Raw genomic sequence first — 21,761 nt, forward strand, 5'->3', positions numbered from 1 at the left:
TCCCCCCAGTTGCATGGATGCCTGATGCAGACTGCAAAGAACGCCGGCATCCCAGAGAAAAGGGACCAAAGATCCAGGGAAGTCCTGCTCCCCCTCTGTCACGATACCAGGGCTCTGCCAATATTTAGGCAGAGATGAACCAAACTCCCAGTTTGTGCTAAACAATTCAATTAAAACAGCACTTATTTCCTGGCTTGTTTTAATAGTCCAAAATATAAAACATAAAGATAGTATTAAAAAAAACTCTAAAATCACAACAGCACAACAACAGAGAGGAAACAAACAAGGACATCTAATCACCTCTCAACAAAAGTTTGCTCCAGGCACTGCCAGGCCATCAAATGTTAATCAAGGTGGTCAGTTGAAACATTCATACCTAGCTCCAGCAGACAAAGAGTCCTTTGTCCCACCCTGGTCATTCCACAGATATATAAACCCTTTTTCCTAGTTCCAACAGACCTCACTACCTCTGAGGATGCTTGCCATAGATGCAGGCAAAATGTCAGGAGAGAATGCCTCTAGACCATGGCCATATAGCTTGAAAAAACCTACAACAACCCATAAAGATAGCACTCAACCACAGAATAAACAAAAACTGACAGCAAACAGTGTTGCAGGTTCAAGATAACACCATAGTCAAAAGGTCCAGTTCAGTGGTCCAACACCGAGAGTTCAATGAGCAAGTCCAGGGATCAAGAGTCTATACCGTAGTCAAAAGCCAGTCCAGAGATTCAAGGTTCCAGGATTCCAAAGGTTCAGGAGACAGGTCAGGATACGGAAAATCCACAAACCTGGGGGGAAACCAGCAGCATCTACCACCAAAGTAAGACAAATACTTTTCTCCTGAAGATCAGTCCCAAGGCTAGCTCCTTATATCCAGAAACACCCAGCTGCAACCCATCTCTTGCATACCTCCACCCTTAATTGCTTTCACCCATGAACTCTTTACAGATTACTCAACCCTTTAGAAATAAGACCTACATTAGCCCTTCCATCAGCAACTGCTAGGCCTGCCACCACCAAACACCAACTACTACAGAACATGATAACTGACACCCTTCTATTCTGCCTTGGTCAGACCACTTTACCTGGAATCCCATTCTGGGCCCCTATTGCCATCTTGTTCACTGGTCAGGAATTCTGGGAGTTGGAGTCCCAAACTGCTGGAGGGCCGGAGTTTGAGGATGCCCAATGTATATTGTCCGTTGGCCTGACTATACCATTTGTGGAAGAGGCATGATAGGCAGAGATGAGCACCAGAGATGGAGCCCAGGAGAAAGTGAATATAACTCTCAGGAGCTGGAGGGTATAACGACTTATTTAGAGTATTCATACTTTGCTTTGGAGGCAGAAGAGCTTCCAGAACAGCTCACAGATCCCTGACATCCTGGAAAGAAGTGGTGAGTGGAGTGTCAGAAGTCCGGTCCTGTTCAGAATCTTCATTCATGACTTAGATGAAGGGTTAGGAGGCAGGATCATCAAGTTTGCAGATGGGACCATATTGGGAGGGAGAGTCAATACTCTAGAAGACAGGAGCAGAATTCAAAATGATCTTTACAGATGAGAGAGATGATGGGCCAAAAACTAACACAATGAAGTTCAACAGGGACAAATGCAAGTGACTCCACTTAGGCAAAAAAAAAGGAAATGCAAAGAGACAGAATGGGGGACGATGATGCCTGGCTTGACAGCAGGACGTGGGGAAAAGCTCTTGGAGTCCTCATGGGGAGGAAGGGGAACATGGGCCAGGAATGTGGTGCAGCGGCTAAAAAAGCCAGTTTGATTTTTCTGCATCAAGAAGAGCCTAATGCCTAGATCCAGGGAAGTCATGCTCCCCATGCTCTATTCTGCCTTGGTCAAATCACACCTGGAATCCCACTGTGTCCAATTCTGGGCATCGCAGTTGAAGAGCGATGTCTCTAAGCTGGAATGTGTCCAGAGGAAGAGGGCAACTCGAAGGATCAAGGGTCTGGAGAACAAGCCCTATGAGGAGCAGCTTAAAGAACTGGACATGTTGAGCCTACAGAAAAGAAGGCAGAGAGGAGACATGGGGAGGGCCGGGTAGTAGAGGGGAAAGGCTAGTGGAGGACTTGTGTACAGGAGATGGAAACCCTGCAAAACAAATTCAGAAGGGGATTGTTAGGAATGGTGGGAGTCCAAAACACCTGGATGGTCCAAGCTTGGCCATACGTTGGGTAAGCCTTGATGGTGCTTGGGAGTCCCCACTCTTTTAAGATGCTCGCACAAGTCAGCGCAAGCTGCGCATCTCTTATCCAGAAAACCAACCTTTCTGCCAATGGCAGGGCTGAGAGAAGGAAGCCAAAGGGGTGGGTTGGGAGCCAAGGAGCAGCACATGCCTTGCTCTGGTTCTGGTTTCGGTCATTAAGATGCTGAGCACCTCGTCTCCCGGACGGAAGTAATCCTCGAGCTGTGAATGAGCCAGACCCCGGTGGGTGCGCTGGACAATGAATGGGCCTTTTGAGATGGAGGAAGGGGACGCAGGAATTGGTGTGGGGAGGGGGGGAATCTCCTCCAATTGGGTATTCAGAGCCCCCACCAGCCCTGGCCCGCTCTCCAGGAACAGCGCCGTCCATTGTGCCAGATGCAAGCGCCCTTCGCTCCGCTTCCGCTGCCCAGAAATGCAGCACCTGCCTCGCCAGGCTCAGAGGATGCCACGTCAAGGGAGGCAAGGATTCAAATTGCAGGAAAAAGAGGTTCTGCCTAAACATTTGGAAGGACCTCCTGATAACTAAAGCTGTTCCGACAGTGTCATGTGTGCAATGGAGTTGCCTTCTCTGGGGGTCTTTCAGCAGAGGCTAGGTGGTCATCTCAACGTTGGGAAGACCAAATAGGTGGATCTGTAATTGGTTAAATGGACGAACCCAGAGGGTGATTCTCCCCAATGCTTCCTCTTCATCTTGGAAAGAAGTGACGAGTGGAGTGCCATCAGCAGGGTTCCATCCTAGTCCTGGTCCTGCTCAGGATCTTTATTAATGACTTAGATGAAGGCTTAGAAGACAGGATCATCAAGTTTGCAGACAACACCAAATTGGGAGGGAGAGCCAAGACTCCAGAGGACAGGAGCAGAATTCAAAGGGGTCTTGACAGATTAGAGAGATGAATGGCCAAAACTAACACAATGAAGTTCAACAGGGACAAATGCAAGATACTCCACTTTGGCAGGAAAAACAAAATGCAAAGATACAGAATGGGAGACTATGAGGCCTGGCTCGAGAGCAGTATGTGTTGAAAAGATCTTGGAGTCCTCGTGGGGAACAAGTTAAACATGAGCCAGGAATGTGATGTGGCACCAAAAAAGCCAATGGGATTTTGGCCTGCATAGAATCATGGAATCATAGAATCAAAGAGTTAGAAGAGACCTCATGGGCAATCCAGTCCAACCCCATTCTGCCAAGAAGCAGGAATATTGCATTCAAATCACCCCTGACAGATGCCCATCCAGCCTGTTTCAAAGCTTCCAAAGAAGGAGCCTCCACCACACTCCGGGGCAGAGAGTTCCACTGCTGAACGGCTCTCACAGTCAGGAAGTTCTTCCTCATGTTCAGATGGAATCTCCTCTCTTGTAGTTTGAAGCCATTGTTCCACGTCCTAGTCTCCAGGGAAGCAGAAAACAAGCTTGCTCCCTCCTCCTCCCTGTGGCTTCCTCTCACATATTTATACATGGCTATCATATCCTCTCACATATTTATACATGGCTATCATATCAATAAGAGCATAGTGTCTAGATCTAGGGAAGTCATGCTTCCCATGCTCTATGCTACCTTGGTTAGACCACACCTGGAATATTGTGTCTAATTCTGGGCATCACAATTCATGGGAGATATTGACAAGCTGGAATGTGTCCAGAGGAGGGCGACTCAAATGATCAAGGGTCTGGAGAACAAGCCCTATGAGGAGTGGCTTAAGGAGCTGGGCATGTTTAGCCTGAAGAAGAGAAGGATGAGAGGAGATATGATGAGAGCCATGTATAAATATGTGAGAGGAAGCCACAGGGAGGAGGGAGCAAGCTTGTTTTCTGCTTCCCTGGAGACTAGGACGCAATGGAACAATGGCTTCAAACTACAAGAAGGGAGATTCCATCTGAACATGAGGAAGAACTTCCTGACTGTGAGAGCTGTTCAGCAGTGGAACTCTCTGCCCCGGAGTGTGGTGGAGGCTCCTTCTTTGGAAGCTTTTAAACAGAAGCTGGATGGCCATCTGTCAGGGGTGATTTGAATGCAATATTCCTGCTTCTTGGCAGAATAGGGTTGGACTGGATGGCCCAGGAGGTCTCTTCCAACTCTTTGATTCTATGATTCTATGATCTGTCCATCCGTTCATCCATCTGTCCATCTGTTCATCCATTCCCTGAGTTAGAACCATCCGACTTACAACGACTTGTAGTTAAGAGCGGAGGTGAGAGGAATCTTTCTCCTCGGAAGGAAGGAAAATCCACTCCAGTCATCTCAACATTGGGAAGACCAAATAGTGTCTTCCTTTTTGGCAGAAGAGGACTGGGCTGGATGGCCTCTGGAGGACCTTTCCAACTCTTGTGATCCATCTGTCCATCCGTTCATCCATCTATCCATCCGTTCATCCATTCCCCGAGTTAGAAACATCTGACTTAGAAACGACTCATAGTTAAGAGCGGAGGTGAGAGGAATCTTTCCCCTCGGAAGGAAGGGAAATCCACTCCTGAAAGAGTTGCTGTCATAGGGGAAAGGGGTCTACAATGAAGCTTTATCACACCACAAGCCATATTTTCCAAAATCCATTTCTCACAGGGACAGAAGTATTTATTTATCATATCAGGAGGAAACCAAGGGTACAGTTGTAATGTATTTAAAAAACACAAAGTTTGCAAACTTGGCATTATGATAAATGTCCATTGAGCAGAAGCTGGCCACTTGGAGTGCCTCTGGTGTTGCTCTAAGAAGGTCCTCCATTGTGCATGTGGCAGGGCTCAGGCTGCATTGTAATAGGTGGTCTGTTGTTGTTATTATTATTATTATTATTATTATTATTATTATTATTAACTTTATTTGTACCCCGCTAGCATCTCCAGAAGGACTCAATGCGGCTTACATAGGCCAAGGCCTCAAAACACAACATAACAACACAACACCTAAAGCAAATTAAAACAATTAAAGCAATATTAAACAACAAGCAATAAACAATACACCAAGACACAATAAAACTGGGCCGGGCCAGAGTAATGGGTACAGGATTAAAAGTGCTGATGTGACAGGCGATATGTAGGATTATAGGGCAAGTGCAATGTGCAGTGTGCAGCAATCTTAGTTCTAGTACAGTGCTTCTTGGACTTGTTATTGGAGTTTTCCTATTCTGGGAAGGCACATCGGAACAGCCAGGTCTTCAAGTTCTTTCTGAAGACTGCCAATGTCGGGGCCTGTCTAAGAACTTTGAGGAGGGTGTTCCAGAGTCAGGGGGCCACCACAGAAAAGGCCCTGTCTCGCGTGCCCACCAAACGCGCCTGCGATGCAGGCGGAATCACGAGCAGGGCCTCTCCGAATGAACGAAGTGAGTGTGTGGGTTCATAAACGGAGGTAGGATGGTCCCAAACCGTTTAGGGCTTTGTAGGTAAGCACCTGCACCTTGAATTGGGCTCAGAAAATGAACAGCAGCCAGTGGAGCTCCTTAAACAGGAGGGTTGACCTCTCTCTGTAATGAGCCCCAGTTAACATCCTGGCCACTGCCCGTTGGACCAGTTGAAATTTCCGAGCCGTTTTCAAGGGCAGCCCCATGTAGAGCGCATTACAGTAGTCCAATCTGGAGGTGACCAAGGCATGGACCACCCCGACCAGATCAGCCTTTGTGAGGTACGGTCGCAGTTGGCGCACGAGTCTCATTGTGCAAAAGCCCTCCCGGACACCACCGACGCCTGAGCCTCAAGCGTAAGCGATGAATCCAAGAGGACTCCCAAACTGTGGACCTGTGGCTTCAGGGGGAGTGTAACCCCGTCCAGCACAGGTTGCCACCCTATACCCCGATCCGGTTTACGATCGACCAGGAGGACCTCTGTCTTGTCGGGATTGATCTTCAGCTTGTTCCTCCTCATCCAGATAGACACAGTGCTCAGGCACTCATCCAGCACTTGAGAAGCCTCCTTGGAATTAGGTGGAAAAGAGTAGTAGAGTTGTGTGTCATCTGCGTAGAGGTGGCACCTAACTCCAAAACTCCGGATGACTTCTCCCAGTGGTTTCATGTAGATGTTAAAGAGGATGGGAGACAAGATAGAGCCTTGCGGGACCCCACAGGTTCTCCACACTCCCATGTCATGAGGGAGTTTCTCATCCAATCTGAGCCACTGATTGAGGTTCCGGGTTTTAGCCTGCCACTTTTGGACTCTGGCTTGCTAAGGTCTTCCTGTGAGCATCTCTGTAGAACTTAGGAATCTCTTTCTTGATTTAAGGCATTGGCGTGCTGGCTGGTATCCGAACAGGGAATGAGCCAGAGATGTCACGGCCTTGGTACTTTTATTATTGACTGCTACTTTCTGACAGATGTTGAGGGATGCAATACCAGCTAAACAGTGTAATTTCTTCAGTGGTGTAGGGCACAGGCATCCTGTGATAATGCAGCATGTCTCATTAAGGGCCACACCCACTGTTTTAACGTGATGGGATATGTTCCACACTGGGCATGTGTACTCAGCAGCAGAGTAGCTGTTGCACTCCAGGCCAGGAAAGCCCTCAGACTTTAAACACCACACAGCTTAGTAAAAATACAAGCAGTTTATTGAAAATATTTAAAAAGCAGTAGCGGTAAAAAAAAACACTCGATAAAAATAGGTAACAAAATGAAGTTCAACAGGGAGAAATGCAAGATGCTCCACTTGGGCAGAAAAAATGAAATGCAACGATACACAATGGGGGACAGTACGTGTGAAAAAGATCTTGGAGTCCTCGTGGGGAAGAAGTTAAACATGAGCCAGGAATGTGATGCGGCGGCAAAAAAAGCCAATGGGATTTTGGCCTGCATCAATAGGAGCATAGTGTCTAGATCTAGGGAAGTCATGCTACCCATGCTCTATTCCGCTTTGGTTAGACCACATCTGGAATACTGTGTCCAATTCTGGGCACCACAATTCAAGAGGGATATTGACAAGATGGAATGTGTCCAAAGGAGGGCGACTAAAATGATCAAAGGTCTGGAGAACAAGCCCTACGAGGAGTGGCTTAAGGAGCTGGGCATGTTTAGCCTGAAGAAGAGAAGGCTGAGAGGAGATATGATAGCCATGTATAAATATGTGAGAGGAAGCCACAGGGAGGAGGAGGGAGCAAGCTTGTTTACTGCTTCCCTGGAGACTAGGATGCAATGGAACAATGGCTTCAAACTGCAAGAAAGGAGAGGAAGAACTTGCTGACTGTGTGAGAGAGCTGTTAAACAGTGGAAATCTCTGCCCCAAAGTGTGGTGGAGGCTCCTTCTATGGAGGCTTTTAAACAGAGGCTGGATGGCCATCTGTCGGGGGTGCTTTGAATGCTATTTTCCTGCTTCTTGGCAGAATGGGGTTGGACTGGATGGCCCATGAGTTCCCTTCCAACTCTTTGATTCTATGATTCTATGGAGGCTTTTGAACAGAAGCTGGGTGGCCATCTGTTGGGGGTGCTTTTGCCAGAAAGGGGTTGGACTGGATGGCCCATGAGGTGTCTTCCCAACTCTAGGATTCTATGATTCTACCCTCAACAGATGGCCATTCAGCTTCTGTTTAAAAGCCTCCAAAGATAGAGCCCCCACTAGACTCTGAGGCAGAGAGTTCCACTGCTCAACAACTCTAACAGTTAGGAATTTGTTCTAATGTTCAAGTGGACATAAAATAACACTGCTAAGCTACCATAGATACGTCTGTGTGTGCACATTGCAAGCTCCTACTCTGTCCTATGGCTCCATTCTCGAGGCCCAAACCATCCTGCGCAAGGAAGCCATGCAAGTCCGATCCAGGAGCACAAAGGCAGCGGCTGTCCCAGATTCACAGGAAATAATCACCCTGACCTGCTTATTATGTGTTTGGGCAGAGCAGGAGCGCAGCAGGGAAGCAGTTGGTGGTGTGGAAACACACAACACACAGCAGGGGTCTGGTGGCCCCAGGCGAGACACATTGCCATGGTCATTGGCTGTGGCACAGGCGCCTTCAAAGAGTGTTTGAGGATCGGGACATTCGTAAAGAGGCCAAGAGGCTTGTTCATAAAAGCATTGTCTTCCCAGCCTTGCTCAACGCCTGCAAAAGGGGGACCATCTACAGACATCATTCGCAACTCCTGTTCTATGCTTGCGAAACGTGGGCTGTCTACAGACGTCATATGCAACTCGCGTTCTATGCCTGCGAAACGTGGACTTAATCTGCCTAATCATTCGTAACTCCTGTTCTATGCCTGCGAAACGTAGATTGTCTACAGACGTCATACGCAACTCCTGTTCTATGCCTGTGAAATGTGGACTGTCTACAGATGTCATATGCAACTCCTGTTATGCCTGCGAAATGTGGATGGTCTACAGATGTTATACGCAACTCCTGTTCTATGCCTGCGAAACGTGGATGTTCTACTGATGTTATACGCAACTCGTGTTCTATGCCTGCGAAACGTGGTCTACAGACGTCATACACAAATCCTGTTCTATGCCTACGAATCGTGGATAGTCTACAGACGTCATACGCAACTCCTGTTCTATGCCTGTGAAATGGGGACTGTCTACAGCCGTCATACGCAACTCCTGTTCTATGCCTGTGAAATGTGGATTGTCTACAGACGTCATACGCAACTCTTGTTCTATGCCTGCGAATCGTGGATTGTCTACAGACGTTATATGCAACTCCTGTTCTATGCCTACAAAACATGGATTGTCTACAGACATCATACCCAACTCCTGTTCTATGCCTGTGAAATGTGGTCTACAGATGTCATACGCAACTCCTGTTCTATGCCTGCGAAACGTGGACTGTCTACAGGCTTAAGGAGCTGGGCATGTTTAGCCTGAAGAAGAGAAGGCTGAGAGGAGATATGATAGCCATGTATAAATATGTGAGAGGAAGCTACAGGGAGGAGGAGGGAGCAAGCTTGTTTTCTGCTTCCCTGGAGACTAGGACGCAATGGAACAATGGCTTCAAACTACAAGAGAGGAGATTCCATCTGAACATGAGGAAGAACTTCCTGACTGTGAGAGCCGTTCAGCAGTGGAACTCTCTGCCCCGGAGGGAGTGTGGTGGAGGCTCCTTCTTTGGAGGCTTTTAAGCAGAGGCTGGATGGCCATCTGTCAGGGGTGCTTTGAATGCAATATTCCTGCTTCTTGGCAGAATGGGGTTGGACTGGATGGTCCAGGAGGTCTCTTCCAACTCTTGTGGGAAGCTTCTCCCGTGCCCCTGCATGAGGACTTGGAGCTGACAGAGGGAGCTCAACCTGACCATCCTTGTGGGAAGCTTCTCCTGTGCCCCTGCATGAGGAGCTGGAACTGACAGCTCAACCTGACCTTGCATGAGGAGCTGCAGCTGACAAAGGGAGCTCAGCCTGACCATCCTTGTGGGAGGGTTCTCTCGTGCCCTTGCATGCGGAGCTGGAGCTGACAGAGGGAGCTCAACCTGACCATCCTTTTGGGAAGCTTCTCTCGTGCCCCTGCATGAGGAGCTGGAGCTGACAGAGGGAGCTCAACCTGACCATCCTTGTGGGAAGCTTCTCTCGTGCCCCTGCATGAGGAGCTGGAGCTGACAGAGGGAGCTCAACCTTGTAGGAGGGTTCTCTCGTGCCCCTGCATGAGGAGCTGGAGCTGACAGAGGGAGCTCAACCTGACCATCCTTGTGGGAAGCTTCTCTCGTGCCCTTGCATGAGGAGCTGGAGCTGACAGAGGGAGCTCAACCTGACCATCCTTGTGGGAAGCTTCTCTCGTGCCCCTGCATGAGGAGCTGGAGCTGACAGAGGGAGCTCAACCTGACCATCCTTGTGGGAAGCTTCTCTCGTGCCCCTGCATGAGGAGCTGGAGCTGACAGAGGGAGCTCAACCTGACCATCCTTGTGGGAAGCTTCTCCCGTGTCCCTGCATGAGGAGCTGGAGCTGACAGAGGGAGCTCAACCTGCTCTCCCTGGATTTGAACCACTGACCTGTTGGTCATCAGTCCTACTGGAACAGGGGTTTAACCCATTGTGCCACCACTGCAATAACAGGTTGACCAAGCAATTGTGCTGGGACATTGACCAGTGCCTAGGATCTCTTGGTCCTCCAGCTGGTCTCTGTGGTCAACTCTTGGGTGGTGTCCCTCTCCAATGCCAGAGATACAGCTTAATGGTGTAACATTAGAAAATGTGGACCCTTTCCACTCCAAAGCCAACATTGACACTGAAATGCAACCCCGCCTGAGCTCTGCGAGTGCAGCATTTTCCCCAATGAAGCAGAGAGTGTTTGAGGACCGGGCTTGTTGAGAAAGCCATTCCTTTTCCAACCCTCATTTGTCGGGAGGCAGAGTCGGGTGGTGCTGGATGTCCTCGGGGGTTCCCGCGTGTGGGCGGGCGAGCGGTGGGCGGGGCGTGGGCGGGGCTTGGGGGTCTGGTGGGCGGGGCCGGTGGGCGGCGGTGGCGGGCGGGCAGCGCTGCCCGGGCTGCAAGGATGGGGCATCATCGCCCGGTCGCCCTCCGCCTCGCCGCCGCCGCCGCCCCGCTCCTCCTCGCCGCCCTCCTGCTCCCCACCGCCGGTAAGGGGGACTCGCCGCAGGGAGGGAGGGGGGCCCAGGGAGGGGGGTCTCCCCGGCTCGCAAGGAGGAAAGACCCCCACCCCATTCCCCTCTCCCCAAGGGTCCGCTCGGGAAGGCAGGCAGGCAGGCAGGGCGACACCCGGGAAGGAAGGAAGGAAGGAGGGAGGGAGGGAGGCAGAAGAAGGAGAAGAAGAGGGGCCCGCTCTCCCCTGCCTTCCCCCCCCCCCCCGGAGCCTCATCCTCGCCCCCTCCCCCTCCTCCCTGCAAGGCGACCCTCCCTCCCTCCCTTAGCCCCTTCCTCTGCTCTGCTCAGCATCCCTTCCTTCTTTCTATCCCTTTTTTCCTTCCTTCTTTCCTTCCCTCCCTCCCTCCCTCCTTCCTTCCATCTATCCTTCCTTCTTTCCTTCCTTCTTTCCTTTTCCCCTTCCTTCCTTCCTTCCCGCCCTCTGTCCTTCCTTCCTCCCATCAATCAATCCATCTATCTTTCCTCCCTTCATTAAGTCTTTAATTCCTTCCTTCCTTCATTCACTCTTTCCTCCCTCCCTCTTTCCTTCTTTTCATCCTTTCTCCCTCCTTCCTTCTATCCTTCCCTTCCTCCATTTGCTTTCCTTCTTTCCTCCCTCCCTTCTTTCCTTTTTTTCCTTCCTTCCTTCCTTCCTTCCTGCCCTCTGTCCTTCCTTCCTTCCATCAATCAATCCATCTATCCTTCCTTAATTCTGTGTTTAATTTCTTCCCTCCTTCTTTCATTCATTCACTCTTTCCTCCCTCCCTCTTTCCTTCTTTTCATCCTTCCTCCCTCCCTCCTTCCTTCCATCTATCCTTTCCTTCCTTCCTTCCCTTCCTCCAACCTTCCTTCCATCCACTTTCCTTCCTTCATCCCTCCCTTCTTTCCTTTTTTCCTTCCTTCCTTCCTTCCCGCCCTCTGTCCTTCCTATCTATCTATCTATCTATCTATCTTTCCTTCCTTCAGTCTTTAATTCCTTCCCTCCTTCCTTCACTCTTTCCTCCCTCCCTTCTTTCCCCCATCCCTGTTTCCTTCTTTTCACCCTCCCTCCCTCCCTCTTTCCTTCTTTTCATCCTTCCTTCCCACCTTCTGTCCTTCCTTCCATCAATCGATCTTTCTTTCCTCCCTTCCTTAATTCCTTTTTTCCTTCCTTCCTTCCTTCCTTCCTTCCTTTCCTCCTTCCTTCCTTCCCACCCTCTGTCCTTCCTTCCATCTATCAATCAATCAATCTATCTATCTTTCCCTCCTTCATTCACTCTTTCCTCCTTCCCTCCCTTCTTTCCTTCCTCCCCTCTCCTTCTTTTCATCCTCCCTTCCTTAATTCCTTTTTTCCTTCCTTCCTTCCTTCCTTTCCTCCTTCCTTCCTTCCCATCCTCTAACCATCCATCCACCCATCTATGCATCTATCTATCTATCCATCCATCCATCCATCCATCTATTCACCCATCTATGCATCTATCTATCTATCTATCTATCTATCTATCTATCTATCTATCTATCTATCTATCTATCTATCCATCCATCCACCCACCCATCCATCCATCCATCCATCTATCTATCCACCCATCTATGCATCTATCTATCTATCTATCTATCTATCTATCTATCTATCTATCTATCCATCCATCTATCCACCCATCTATGCATCTATCTATCTATCTATCTATCTATCTATCCATCCATCCACCCACCCATCCATCCATCCATCCATCTATCTATCCACCCATCTATGCATCTATCTATCTATCTATCTATCTATCTATCTATCTATCTATCCATCCATCTATCCACCCATCTATGCATCTATCTATCTATCTATCTATCTATCTATCATCTATCTATCTATCCATCCACCCATCCACCCATCTATGCATCTATCTATCTATCTATCTATCTATCTATCCATCCATCTATCCACCCATCTATGCATCTATCTATCTATCTATCTATCTATCTATCTATCTATCTATCTATCTATCTATCTATCTATCCACCCATCTATGCATCTATCTATCCATCCATCCATCTATCCACCCATCTATGCATCTATCTATCCTTCCTTCCTTCCTTCCTTCCTTCCTTCCTTCCTTCCTTCCTTCCTTCCTTCCTTCCTCCCTTATCATGCTGGACACGTGTTCCCCAATCCACACCACCTCCTCTCCCCTCTCCCGCCCCTCCCCTTCTTTCCCCCCCACCCCTCCCTCTTTTGATGCGGGATCAACCTGGTTCACCTCCTAGGGATGGCGAGGCAGGGCTGTGCCTTTTGGGGGAGTGGAGGGAGGGAGGGGGGCCTCACCCACCCCTTTTTCCTCCTTCCTTCCTCCCTCCCCCCCCCCCAATGCTTTTGCCCCCCTTGACTGGATAGAGAGCCAGAGAGAAGGTGCCTGGGCTGTCTCCATGGCAACAGTGGGGTAAATAAATAAATCTGGGATTCAGGGGAGGGGGGGGCGGCGGGAAGGGGGGAGATCTATAAGGAGGGGGGCTTGGCCGAACCCCCCCCCCCCCCACACACACGCACACAATCACCCCCCTATATCACCCTATGCATTTTTACAGATGGAGATAAGGAGTGACCTTCCAGTCCTGGGGGGGGGGGTCTCTTCAAGGGGAAGCCCACCCAGACCCATCTCCAGCCAGTGCCCACCCACCCCTCCCTTCATGGCCCCCTCTTCCACATCCAGAACTGGGGGTGATCCCTTTCATTTTTGGGGAAGCGAAAACACGGCACGCCCCTCTTTCCATCCAAAGCAAAGCGGCATCATCTCCAACCCCATTTTTTTCGGGGGGGGGGCTGTTTCCTCCATTTCCTCCTCTAAATCCATCCTTCCTTCCTTCCTGTCATTCTCGTCATCACTGGATCCTAAAGCATCATTTAAAAAACCCTTTTTCTTGGTCTTTTGGGGGACCCACCCACCCACCCACTCTAGCTCATCCCGAAAACCATCTCTTCATCCTTCCTGCCGTTCTTACATTCCTTCCATCTCAAACCTAAAACCATCTATCCATCCTTCCTGCCGTTCTTTTATTCCATCCATCTCAACCCCGAAACTTCTCTCCCTCCCTCCTTTCCTTCCTGCCTTCCATTCTTTCATTCCTTCCATCTCAACCCTGAAACCTTCTATCTTCCTTCCTTCCTTCCTTCCTTCCTTCCTTCCTTCCTTCTTTCTCAACCCTGAAACCTTCTATCCATCCTTCCAGCCGTTCTTTCATTCTTTCATTACATCCATCTCAACCCTGAAACCATCTATCTATCTATCTATCTATCTATCTATCTATCTATCTATCTATCTATCTATCTATCCTTCTTTCCTTCCTTCCCTCCCTCCCTCCATCCATCTCAACCTGAAACCTATCCATCCTTCCCTCCCTCCCTCCTTCCTTCCTTCCTTCCTTTCTTCCATCCATCCATCCACCCATCTCAACCCTGAAACCTTCTATCCATCCTTCCCTCCTTCCATCCATCCATCCATCTCAACCCTGTAACCTTCTATCCATCCATCCATCCATCCATTCTTCCATTCATCTCGACCTGGAAACCTTCTATCCACCCATCCACCCATCCATCCACCCATCGCAACCTTGAAACTTTCTATTCATCCATCCTTCCCACTCTCCCTCCTTCCTTCTTTCCTTCCTTCCATCCATCCATCTCATCCCTAAAACCTTCTATCCATCTTTCCTTCCATCCATCCTTCCATCCGTCCGTCCATCCGTCCGTCCATCCATCCATCTCAACCCTGAAATCTTCTATCCATCCATCCATCCTTCCCTCCCTTCCTCCCTCCCTCCATCCATCCATTCATCCATCCATCTCAATCCTGAAACCTTCTATCCATCCTTCCCTCCTTCCATCCATCAATCTCAAACCTGAAACCTTCTATCCATCCTTCCCTCCTTTCTTCCTTCCTTCCATCCATCCATTGATCTCAACCCAGAAACCATCTATCTATCTATCTATCTATCTATCTATCTATCTATCTATCTACCTACCCATCCATCCATCCATCCATCCATCCATCCATCCATTGTAACCTTGAAACCTTCTATTCATCCATCCTTCCCACTCTCCTTCCTTCTTTCCATCCATCTATCCATCTCAGCCTGAAACCTTCTATCCATCTATCCTTCCTTCCTTTCTTCCCTCCTTCCATCTATCCATCCATCCATCTCAACCTGGAAACCTTCTATCCATCCCTCCCTCCCTCCTTTCTTCCTTCCATCCATCCATCTCAACCTGGAAACCTTCTATCCATCCATCTATCCTTCCTTCCCTCCTTCCTTCCTTCCCTCCATCCATCCATCCATCTCAACCTTGAAACCTTCTATTCACCCATCCTTCCCATTCTTCTTCCTTCTCTCCTTCCTTCCTTCCATCCATCCATCTCAGCCCTGAAACCTTCTATCCACCCATCCTTCCATCCATCCATCCATCCATCCATCCATCTCAACCCTGAAACCTTCTATCCATCCATCCACCCACCTATCCTTCCTTCCCTCCCTCCGTCCATCTCAATCCTGAAACCTTCTACCCATCTTTCTCTCCTTTCTTCTTCCTATTCTTTCATTCCTTCCATCTCAGTCCCAAAACCATCTATCCTTCCTTCCTGCTTTCCTTCCATCTCAACCCTGAAACCTTCTATCCATCTATCCATCCTTCCTTCCTGCCATTCTTTCCTTCCTTCCTTCCTTCCTTCCTGCCATTCTGCCCACCTCTGCCCGGCATCCCTCAGACGCTTCTCTCTCCCTTTGTGGAGAGCCTTGTAGGCAGGGAAACCAACCTGCAAACGCTTTTCCTGGGTTTGTGTGGGGAAGGCCCTTCCCACACTCCTGTTATGAAGCGTCATGGAAATCTCTGATAGGCAGGATGTATTGTCATTCACCACAATTTGAATATTGATGGGGTTGCGGGGGGATTGATTTTGCCATTTGGGAGTTGTAGTTGCTGGGATTTATAGTTCACCTACAATCAAAGAGCATTCTGAACTCCACCAACAATGGAATTGAATCAAACTTGACACACATAACTCTTGTCACCAACAGAGAATACTGGAAGGGTTTGGTGGGCATTGACCTTGAGTTTGGGAGTTGTAGTTCACCTACATCCAGAGAACACTGTGGACTCAAACAATGATGGATCTGGACCAAACTTGGCACAAATACTCAGTATGCCCAAATGTGAACACTGGTGGAGTTTGGGGGAAATAGACCTTGACACTTGGGAGTTGTAGTTGCTGGGATTTATAGTTCACCAACAATCAAAGAGTATTCTGAATTTCACCAATGATGGAATTGAACCAAATTTGGCACACTGAACTCCCATGGCAGAAACAGAACATACTGGAAGAGTTTGGTGGGCATTGACCTTGATTTTGGGATTTGTAGTTATTATTATTATTATTATTATTATTATTATTATTATTCACCTATATCCAGAGAACACTGTGGACTCAAATAATGATGGATCTGGACCAGACTTGGCACAAATACCCAATATGCCCAGATGTAAACACTGGTGGAGTTTGGGGAAAATAGACCTTGACATTTGGGAGTTGTAGTTGCTGGGATTTCTAGTTCACCTACAATTAAAGACCATTCTGAACTCCATCAATGAAGGAATTGAACTAAACTTGACACACATAACTCTTGTCACCAACAGAGAATACTGGAAGGGTTTGGTGGGCATTAACCTTGAGTTTGGGAGTTGTAGTTCACCTCCATCCAGAGAACACTGTGGACTCAAACAATGATGGCTCTGGACCAAACTTGGCACGAATACTCAGTATGCCCAAATGTGAACACTGGTGGAGTTTGGGGGAAATAGACCTTGACACTTGGGAGTTGTAGTTGCTGGGATTTATAGTTCACCAACAATCAAAGAGTATTCTGAATTTCACCAATGATGGAATTGAACCAAATTTGGCACACTGAACTCCCATGGCAGAAACAGAACATACTGGAAGAGTTTGGTGGGCATTGACCTTGATTTTGGGATTTGTAGTTATTATTATTATTATTATTATTATTATTATTCACCTATATCCAGAGAACACTGTGGACTCAAATAATGATGGATCTGGACCAGACTTGGCACAAATACCCAATATGCCCAGATGTAAACACTGGTGGAGTTTGGGGAAAATAGACCTTGACATTTGGGAGTTGTAGTTGCTGGGATTTCTAGTTCACCTACAATTAAAGACCATTCTGAACTCCATCAATGAAGGAATTGAACTAAACTTGACACACATAACTCTTGTCACCAACAGAGAATACTGGAAGGGTTTGGTGGGCATTAACCTTGAGTTTGGGAGTTGTAGTTCACCTCCATCCAGAGAACACTGTGGACTCAAACAATGATGGCTCTGGACCAAACTTGGCACGAATACTCAGTATGCCCAAATGTGAACACTGGTGGAGTTTGGGGAAAATAGGCCTTGAGACTTGGGAGTTGTAGTTGCTGGGATTTATAGTTCACCAACAATCAAAGAGGACTCTGAACTCCAAAAATGATAGAATTGGGCCAAACTTCCCAAACAGAACCACCATGACCAAGAGAAAATACTTTGCTTTCTGATGGTTTTGGGCAACCCCTTTGACACCCCCTCGCAACTCACGAAGGGGGTTGAGAAACGCAGTTCTAGAGGGTTCCTCTCCCATTTTAGCAATGGTGCCCACCCTACAGGAGTGGGGAGATAGTTTATATAAGCATCCAAGAGTGGAACCTGTAAAAAAACCCATAATTTCCCATATTGGCACCCTAAAAGCAGTCTCCCGCCCCCCTTTTCCTCCTTCTCCTCCATCTCTGCTCATGCCTTTCCTTCTGCTCCACTACACTTGAAATGAGGGGGAAGGACGAGAGTAAGCCAATGTGTAGGAATGAGCAAGTCAGGGAGCTGCGCCGAATTGCTATTTTTTTCCAAGGAAGAAAAGCACATCCCTTTCTCTCTGTGTGTATGTGTGTGTGTGAGCATGTGTGTGTCTATTTTCTTCTCGCCATCGGGGAAACACCATTCGGTTCATAGCATCCCGGTTGTAGAAGATGCTTATGGTTGTAGTAGATGTTTACCGTCCAGTTCATAGCATCCCGGTTGTAGAAGATGCTTATGGTTGTAGTAGATGTTTACCGTCCAGTTCATAGCATCCCGGTTGTAGAAGATGCTTATGGTTGTAGTAGATGTTTACCGTCCAGTTCATAGCATCCCGGTTGTAGAAGATGCTTATGGTTGTAGTAGATGTTTACCGTCCGGTTCATAGCATCCCGGTTGTAGAAGATGCTTATGGTTGTAGTAGATGTTTACCGTCCGGTTCATAGCATCCCGGTTGTAGAAGATGCTTATGGTTGTAGTAGATGTTTACCGTCCGGTTCATAGCATCCCGGTTGTAGAAGATGCTTATGGTTGTAGTAGATGTTTACCGTCCGGTTCATAGCATCCCGGTTGTAGTAGATGCTTATGGTTGTAGTAGATGTTTACCGTCCGGTTCATAGCATCCCGGTTGTAGTAGATGCTTATGGTTGTAGTAGATGTTTACCGTCCGGTTCATAGCATCCCGGTTGTAGAAGATGCTTATGGTTGTAGTAGATGTTTACCGTCCGGTTCATAGCATCCCGGTTGTAGAAGATGCTTATGGTTGTAGTAGATGTTTACCGTCCGGTTCATAGCATCCCGGTTGTAGAAGATGCTTATGGTTGTAGTAGATGTTTACCGTCCGGTTCATAGCATCCCGGTTGTAGTAGATGCTTATGGTTGTAGTAGATGTTTACCGTCCGGTTCATAGCATCCCGGTTAGGGAAGATGCTTATGGTTGTAGTAGATGTTTACCGTCCGGTTCATAGCATCCCGGTTGTAGAAGATGCTTATGGTTGTAGTAGATGTTTACCGTCCGGTTCATAGCATCCCAGTTGTAGAAGATGCTTATGGTTGTAGTAGATGTTTACCGTCCGGTTCATAGCATCCCGGTTGTAGAAGATGCTTATGGTTGTAGTAGATGTTTACCGTCCGGTTCATAGCATCCCGGTTGTAGAAGATGCTTATGGTTGTAGTAGATGTTTACCGTCCGGTTCATAGCATCCCGGTTGTAGAAGATGCTTATGGTTGTAGTAGATGTTTACCGTCCGGTTCATAGCATTCCGGTTGTAGAAGATGCTTATGGTTGTAGTAGATGTTTACCGTCCGGTTCATAGCATCCCGGTTGTAGTAGATGCTTATGGTTGTAGTAGATGTTTACCGTCCGGTTCATAGCATCCCGGTTGTAGAAGATGCTTATGGTTGTAGTAGATGTTTACCGTCCGGTTCATAGCATCCCGGTTGTAGAAGATGCTTATGGTTGTAGTAGATGTTTACCGTCCGGTTCATAGCATCCCGGTTGTAGAAGATGCTTATGGTTGTAGTAGATGTTTACCGTCCGGTTCATAGCATCCCGGTTGTAGAAGATGCTTATGGTTGTAGTAGATGTTTACCGTCCGGTTCATAGCATCCCGGTTGTAGAAGATGCTTATGGTTGTAGTAGATGTTTACCGTCCGGTTCATAGCATCCCGGTTGTAGAAGATGCTTATGGTTGTAGTAGATGTTTACCGTCCGGTTCATAGCATCCCGGTTGTAGAAGATGCTTATGGTTGTAGTAGATGTTTACCGTCCGGTTCATAGCATCCCGGTTGTAGAAGATGCTTATGGTTGTAGTAGATGTTTACCATCCAGTTCATAGCATCCCGGTTGTAGAAGATGCTTATGGTTGTAGTAGATGTTTACCGTCCGGTTCATAGCATCCCGGTTGTAGAAGATGCTTATGGTTGTAGTAGATGTTTACCGTCTGGTTCATAGCATCCCGGTTGTAGAAGATGCTTATGGTTGTAGTAGATGTTTACCATCCGGTTCATAGCATCCCGGTTGTAGAAGATGCTTATGGTTGTAGTAGATGTTTACCGTCCGGTTCATAGCATCCCGGTTGTAGAAGATGCTTATGGTTGTAGTAGATGTTTACCGTCCGGTTCATAGCATCCCGGTTGTAGAAGATGCTTATGGTTGTAGTAGATGTTTACCGTCCGGTTCATAGCATCCCGGTTGTAGAAGATGCTTATGGTTGTAGTAGATGTTTACCGTCCAGTTCATAGCATCCCGGTTGTAGAAGATGCTTATGGTTGTAGTAGATGTTTACCGTCCAGTTCATAGCATCCCGGTTGTAGAAGATGCTTATGGTTGTAGTAGATGTTTACCGTCCGGTTCAGAGCATCCCGGTTGTAGTAGATGCTTATGGTTGTAGTAGATGCTTACCATCCGGTTCATAGCATCCCAGTTGTAGTAGATGCTTATGGTTGTAGTAGATGCTTACCGTCTGGTTCATAGCATCCCGGTTGTAGAAGATTCTTATGGTTGTAGTAGATGCTTACCATCCGGTTCATAGAATCCCGGTTGTAAAAGATGCTTATGGTTGTAGTAGATGCTTACAAGAAGGAGAGACTCAAATGAGGAGCCAAGAAGGACCCCAAATGGGGAGCCAAAGGGCAATAAGACCAAAAATTGAATTAATTTAGATTATCCCAATATTCCTATACTCCTCCTTTACCTACATTGTGCTGCCTTTCCTTTTGGACTTCCACCATTCCTAACAGCCTCAGCATCTTCCTGAGGCTGTTAGGAATGGTGGGAGTTGGAGTCCAAAACACCCAGAGGGTCCAAGTTTACCCAGGCCTGATTTAGACTATCCTGATATTATTATACTGCTTCTTTACCTATTTTGTGCTACCTTTCGTTTTGGACTTCCACCATTCCTAACAGCTTTGGCATCTTTCTGAGGCTGTTAGGAATGGTGGGAGTTGGAGTCCAAAACACCAGGAAGGTCCAAATTTACCTATGCCTGATTTAGATTATCCTGATATTATTATAATCCTCATTTACCTATTTTGCACTGCCTTTCCTTTTGGACTTCCACCATTCCTAACTGCCTCGGCATCTTCCTGAGGCTGTTAGGAATGGTGGGAATTGGAGTCCAAAACACTCAGAGGGTCCAAACTTACCCATGCCTGATTTAGATTATCCCGATATTCCTATACTCCTCCTTTACCTATTTTGTATTGCCTTTCCTTTTGGACTTCCACCATAGATAATCCCAATATTCCTATACTCCTCCTTTACCTATTTTGTGCTGCCTTTCCTTTTGGACTTCCACCATTCCTAACCGACTCGGCGTCTTCCTGAGGCTGTTAGGAATGGTGGGAGTTGGAGTCCAAAACACCCGGAAGGTCCAAGTTTACCCATGCCTGATTTAGAGTATCCTGATATTATTATACTCCTCCTTTACCTATTTTGTGCTGCCTTTCCTTTTGGACTTCCACCATTCCTAACAGCCTCAGGAAAGGGCCTAAGGCTGTTAGGAATGGTGGGAGTTAAAGTCCAAAACACCCGGAAAGTCCATATTTACCCATGCCTGATTTAGATTATGCCAATATTCCTATACTCCTCATTTACCTATTTTGTGTTGCCTTTCATTTTGGACTTCCACCATTCCTAACAGCCTCAGGAAAGGGCCTAAGGCTGTTAGGAACGGTGGGAGTTGGAGTCCAAAACACCCGAAGTGTCCAAATTTACCCATGCCTGATGTTGCAATCCAGAGCAGGGAACGAGGCCCTAAGATAACTCTCCACCACACTTGGCTGTGAAAAACAATCCTTTTTTATTGAAGAAAAATGGTTACAAAATAAAGGAAAAATGCAAGTCAAAAGCCACAGCAAAATCAGCAAACATGAATTTAGATGGACAAAGCAAAACCAAAAGCCTCACTGGGAAATACTGGAACCTGTTAGCAATCCACTAACCATACTTGATATCCTAGAAATCCTCCCAAACTATGGCCAGGGAACCGGGAGAACTGCCAAGGTCTTCATCAATTCTGAAACGATGCCTGAACTGAGACAGTCAGCCCAGCGTAAGGCAATTAAAACTCAAGAATTGGTTCCGTGAACCGCCCTTCTTTTTTGAAGCCAATGTTTTTAATTCTTGAATTCGGGAGGATCGACGCAAACTGAGTGATTTACTTCTGTCTTGCCAAATTTGGCCCTTTCT

At 47.5% G+C, this 21,761-nt stretch overlaps 1 protein-coding gene across 2 annotated transcripts in view; it reads left to right on the plus strand.

The window, feature by feature from the left end:
- Positions 1 to 10,575: 10,575 nt before the first annotated feature.
- The window catches only part of CSPG5 (chondroitin sulfate proteoglycan 5), a 40,860-nt gene continuing 29,674 nt past the window's right edge, over positions 10,576 to 21,761 (plus strand). Inside the window, exon 1 of one of the 2 annotated variants that reach the window (XM_067470424.1) lies at positions 10,576 to 10,699. In XM_067470424.1, the coding sequence (XP_067326525.1) occupies positions 10,615 to 10,699 (85 nt within the window). In that variant the 5' untranslated portion in view covers positions 10,576 to 10,614. The remainder of the gene's footprint in view (positions 10,700 to 21,761) is intronic. The other variant, XM_067470425.1, reaches the window with a different exon arrangement.

The sequence above is a fragment of the Anolis sagrei genome, chromosome 6 (assembly GCF_037176765.1).
Source record: "Anolis sagrei isolate rAnoSag1 chromosome 6, rAnoSag1.mat, whole genome shotgun sequence".
Lineage (NCBI taxonomy): Eukaryota > Metazoa > Chordata > Lepidosauria > Squamata > Dactyloidae > Anolis > Anolis sagrei.